The sequence below is a fragment of the Hipposideros armiger genome, unplaced genomic scaffold (genome assembly GCF_001890085.2).
Source record: "Hipposideros armiger isolate ML-2016 unplaced genomic scaffold, ASM189008v1 scaffold_395, whole genome shotgun sequence".
NCBI lineage: Eukaryota > Metazoa > Chordata > Mammalia > Chiroptera > Hipposideridae > Hipposideros > Hipposideros armiger.
The window spans coordinates 1,584,405-1,588,606 of NW_017731745.1; the positions used below are offsets into that span (position 1 = coordinate 1,584,405).

Consider the following 4,202-nt stretch of genomic DNA (forward strand, 5'->3'; position numbering starts at 1 on the left):
AAAAAAAAAAAAAAAAAAAGAAAATAATACTTTTGACTGAAATATTCCTACCTCAAAACTTCAAACATCTACTCCAAAGCACTCACTGACATAACTATATTCAAGCATGTTTTCAAAAGTTAGTCAAATATTAGCATTTATGTCATAACCAAGTCATTCATATGATATTTATATGCGCAGTAGTTATTTTTTGGTGAACAGTTTGGGGCCAGCAAATAGAAATTATTTTACCCGGCACAAAGGCAACAATGAAATGTAAGACAATATTTGTCTATCTAAGCTGAATAAAAAGTGAATTCTCAGAATCTCAAGCATTTCCATTTTTCTCGTAAGAAACATTCTGGCTATGAAACATCTTTTAATACACAAGCTTGTGAAAGTCTAAGATCACTGAACACTTCTCGTATCATTGACAACTTTGATTTGAAGAAAAAAAAACATTTAATCTCAGCAAAATAATAAAAGCGCCACTATATTTTTTAGTTATCATTTTCATTAATATGCCTTAATTTACAATATCTTTGCTATATTAGTCTTCAATGTCCAGATCTTGGCCTACCTGACTCAATTACTCGCTTGGAATCAATTAATGTAGACATTCATATATAAGATGTGCCCTGCAAAATGACACATAAGTATAAATATATTTCAAGTCCATTGTACGTAAATATCCTACTTTTGTAAATTGAACTAAAATTAATAAAAATATATAAACCAACAGAGAGGCCAGCTCTAACATAACTACAGAAGAAAATGAGCAGGGTGTCAGATTCTTCTCTGCTAACTAGCCCACAACATTAGTGAGACAGCATACCAGGTAATGCCTTTTTGAAGTTTAATGATTACCATGTCGTGTTTAAATACAGCTGACGTTTACTGAACACTTACCAAGTACCAGGTATTAAGTACTTTTACTTTTCACGATTTAACGTTCACATCAGATCCAGAAATCCACAGTAATATCTTAGTAAAATAGTGAAACACTACTTTGAAAACACATGAGCTGATAAAAATAAAAAATCAACATGAAAAAGTCAACCCAAACATAGTCTCTATGAGCCACCGCAAGGCCAGTTTAGTTTAGGAAATCATCTGAGTCTATTATAGACAGAGAGTTAACATGTTAAGATTTCAGGCAAATTTACTGTATTAGTCTAAATGAAGACTTAAGTCAGACCTCTATCTAAAGTATCAAACAAAGTTTCAGAGAGCCATAAAATAATACACATCAATTAATCATCATCATCTGCTGAGCCAAACATTGGAAAATAATGTCAAGAAGTTACCCTGTAATTACTTTGTGGCTCCTTGAAAACCCATTTGACATAATCACTCTCTGACAGCTGCAAGAGGGAAAATGTTCTATTTCTTCTCCCACCAGTACCCTCTTCTGAGAGCCAGGGGATTCGCTTTTCAGCACTTCCTGATCTGCCAAATGTTTATGAGGGAAGTGTGTGGGGTGCCTCGGTAATCAGTGCTCCCGAGACCAGTCAGGGGTTGAGAGTTTCCAATCAAAGCTGTGGATTCGGTAGAGTCGCAGTCAGGGGACGGGCGATGGGGCTTATTATTACCAGTGCACAGGGAGGAAAATTACTCAAGTACGAGAGAAGAGTATCTGGTTTTATCTAAAAGACCACTGGAACATTTCCCTCCCTTCTGTGTATGACATTATATTTCCATTTACAAAAGAAACCTTCAGTATCCAGCACGTTATAATATGTTAAGCGTTCTTATTTGCCATGTGATGACGAGGTGAGAAGTTAAATCACTCCGAGCCCAGCTGACAATGCCTGTATTTTCCATCCAAGGTTTTTTGGACCTACAACCACTTTGGGTTTTTCTGCCTACACCTCAGCTGACCGAGGCTAAAGAAAACTCTCTGAGAGTGATGCACAGCCCCGTTGACAGCTCATTTCCAACATGTGAATCTGGTACTCCATTTCTCCTCTGAACACTTACCTTGGAGCTGACATCTGAGTCCAGCTCTCCATCTTTCAAGGGGAGTGTTTTCTCATATTCTACTTTAAGTACCACTTGGTTTTCATCAGGGGCATCACCAGAAGAAAAGCCTAACTTTCTGATAGCACATGATAAGCTTAAAACCCCAGTACCTCCGCAACAGAATTTGAGGGGAGCCTAGAAAAAAAATCCCTGCAAAACAATCCTATTGTGAGGAACTGAAGTTTTATGTTGCACTGAGAATACCTGTGTTCTTATCATGGATTTTTCATTTTTTTCCATCAGAAGAGCTATGAGCTAGGCCTGTGACAAAGCAAGATTTAGAAAGCCTATTGCATTAATGAAAATATAATTGGTGCAGTATCTTATACTTCTACTGTTTAAAAAGGTGAAAATAAAGGCCAGGAAAAGAAGAAAGCAATAAAGGTACCAACCAGTCAACACCATAATAAATACCAGTTTCTGGCAAGCCATTCTATCCAACTGACAAGGACGAAAAGGGGTAAAGTCATTTATACAGTTTGGTACTTAAAACTGAATTGGGAAGTGCTAATGGTATTTTTGTAATTTTCTTAAGTTTCTAAGATCCTCAGAAGTTAAAACGAAAATAATTTATCCCACTTCTCAAATTAAAATGAAACTTGAAAGGGAAAAAATATCACTTTACAAAAAATGTTATTTACAGTATCTTCAGGTTAAAAACAAAACTTATGTAGAAAGAAAACAAATCTTTCATTAAAAAGGAATAGATTAATTGTGCTGACCTAATTTAAGTCAATATCATTCTCGCTTTTGTCCCAAACAATGCCACTTGCATATTTATGAGTAAGAGAATTCAGCATAATTAAAAAATTAATTTAGACTATTTCATAGCTGGCATTTTAAAGTAACTTTTTCATAATGTGCTACAACAATGATAACCTTAATAAAGCCTTATTTATTTACAGCGTTGATATCTCATAGTATTCTTGCAAATCATTACTAATTTAACATTACAACTTTATAACTTTTCCTAATCTCATGTAATTTATCCTTTTTAATTCCTTGCTTCTGACTATGCCACATTTGCCACCCAATGAGTTTATTTCACTGGTCATTTACTTTTAACAGTAAAGCCAAACTATTTGAATGGAATAATTTCCCTGCAAATCCGACATAGGAAAAAAAGACTTATTTATCCAGCATTTTGTGCCATGAATTGAAGCTTTATTGCAAAGAGTAAGCAATAAACAAAAACACCTCAGGGGCCTGGGAGGAGCAATGTAACCAATTACATTTAATTAAATCAAAGGATGGAAGCCCCAGGGTTGAATGAGCTGAAGAACAAATTTGCATTAACACCTAGCAGCCAAACAAGTAGCTTCAGGTCTAGTCTGCAAGTACAATTGTTGCCATCTATTCTCTGCACTGAAGGGGGGCCATTAGCTAAATTCTTAGGCATTGTTTGTCCACTGATGAGAGGCTGCCTTCTCAACATTTCACTTCATCACACATGAAAATTGCCCACTAAAATAAACAGCTTCCTCTGAAAGCTCAGAAACAAACATTATTACCTGACTCCCGCTTGCAATTTGGTGAAAACTCTTCAGGGCTGCTAAAGGAGAAAAAAAAAAGGAAATGAAAGGTGTGATTCCCAGTACTAACTTTACATTTGATGGAGATCATACTGTGGGCAGATTCTTTCCTAACATCAGCGACTACAAGGCAGATTATTCTTTAGGCTCCACCAAGAGCACCTCTGCTCTAGATGAGATGCTTTGACTTGATCCTACAAGTTGAGCATCTCAAAACATTCTGAGCTGAAAGCTCGCTCTATTATTCAAGTCACAATTCCCAAAACAATGCTCTCGCTTTATGAAGAGCTTCTCCCTTGGTGACTTAATATTTTTATGATTTGGGGAATTTTGTCTTAATATGTTTATATACACACACACATATATCATTATGATATCTATTACAAACTATTTAACCCTATTTGATAAGAGCCTACCTAACTATGGTTAAGTTAACCTAATTCTGGTAGGTTTTATTCTTCTGTCTCACACATTCCTCTTTTAGTCGCATTAAAATATTACATTCTCAGGCCGGCCGAGTGGACCGTTGGTTAAGAGTTGGCTTGGGATGCCAGCTCCGAGCAGCAGGGCCCCGGTTTGGATCCCACATTAGGGCCAGTGATGCTGTGCCCTCTACAGCTAAGATGGTGAACAACAGCTCAACCTGGAGCTGGGCTGCCATGAGTTGCC

General features: G+C 36.5%; 1 protein-coding gene across 1 annotated transcript in view; it reads right to left on the reverse strand.

Moving 5' to 3' along the window:
* The window catches only part of LOC109393869 (calmodulin-lysine N-methyltransferase-like), a gene marked incomplete at its 5' end in the record, with an annotated part of 286,769 nt that extends 283,216 nt beyond the window's left edge, over positions 1-3,553 (reverse strand). The window contains one exon of the mRNA XM_019663546.1: positions 3,513-3,553. Within this exon, the coding sequence (XP_019519091.1) occupies positions 3,513-3,553 (41 nt within the window). The remainder of the gene's footprint in view (positions 1-3,512) is intronic.
* Between the last annotated feature and the right edge of the window lie 649 nt (positions 3,554-4,202).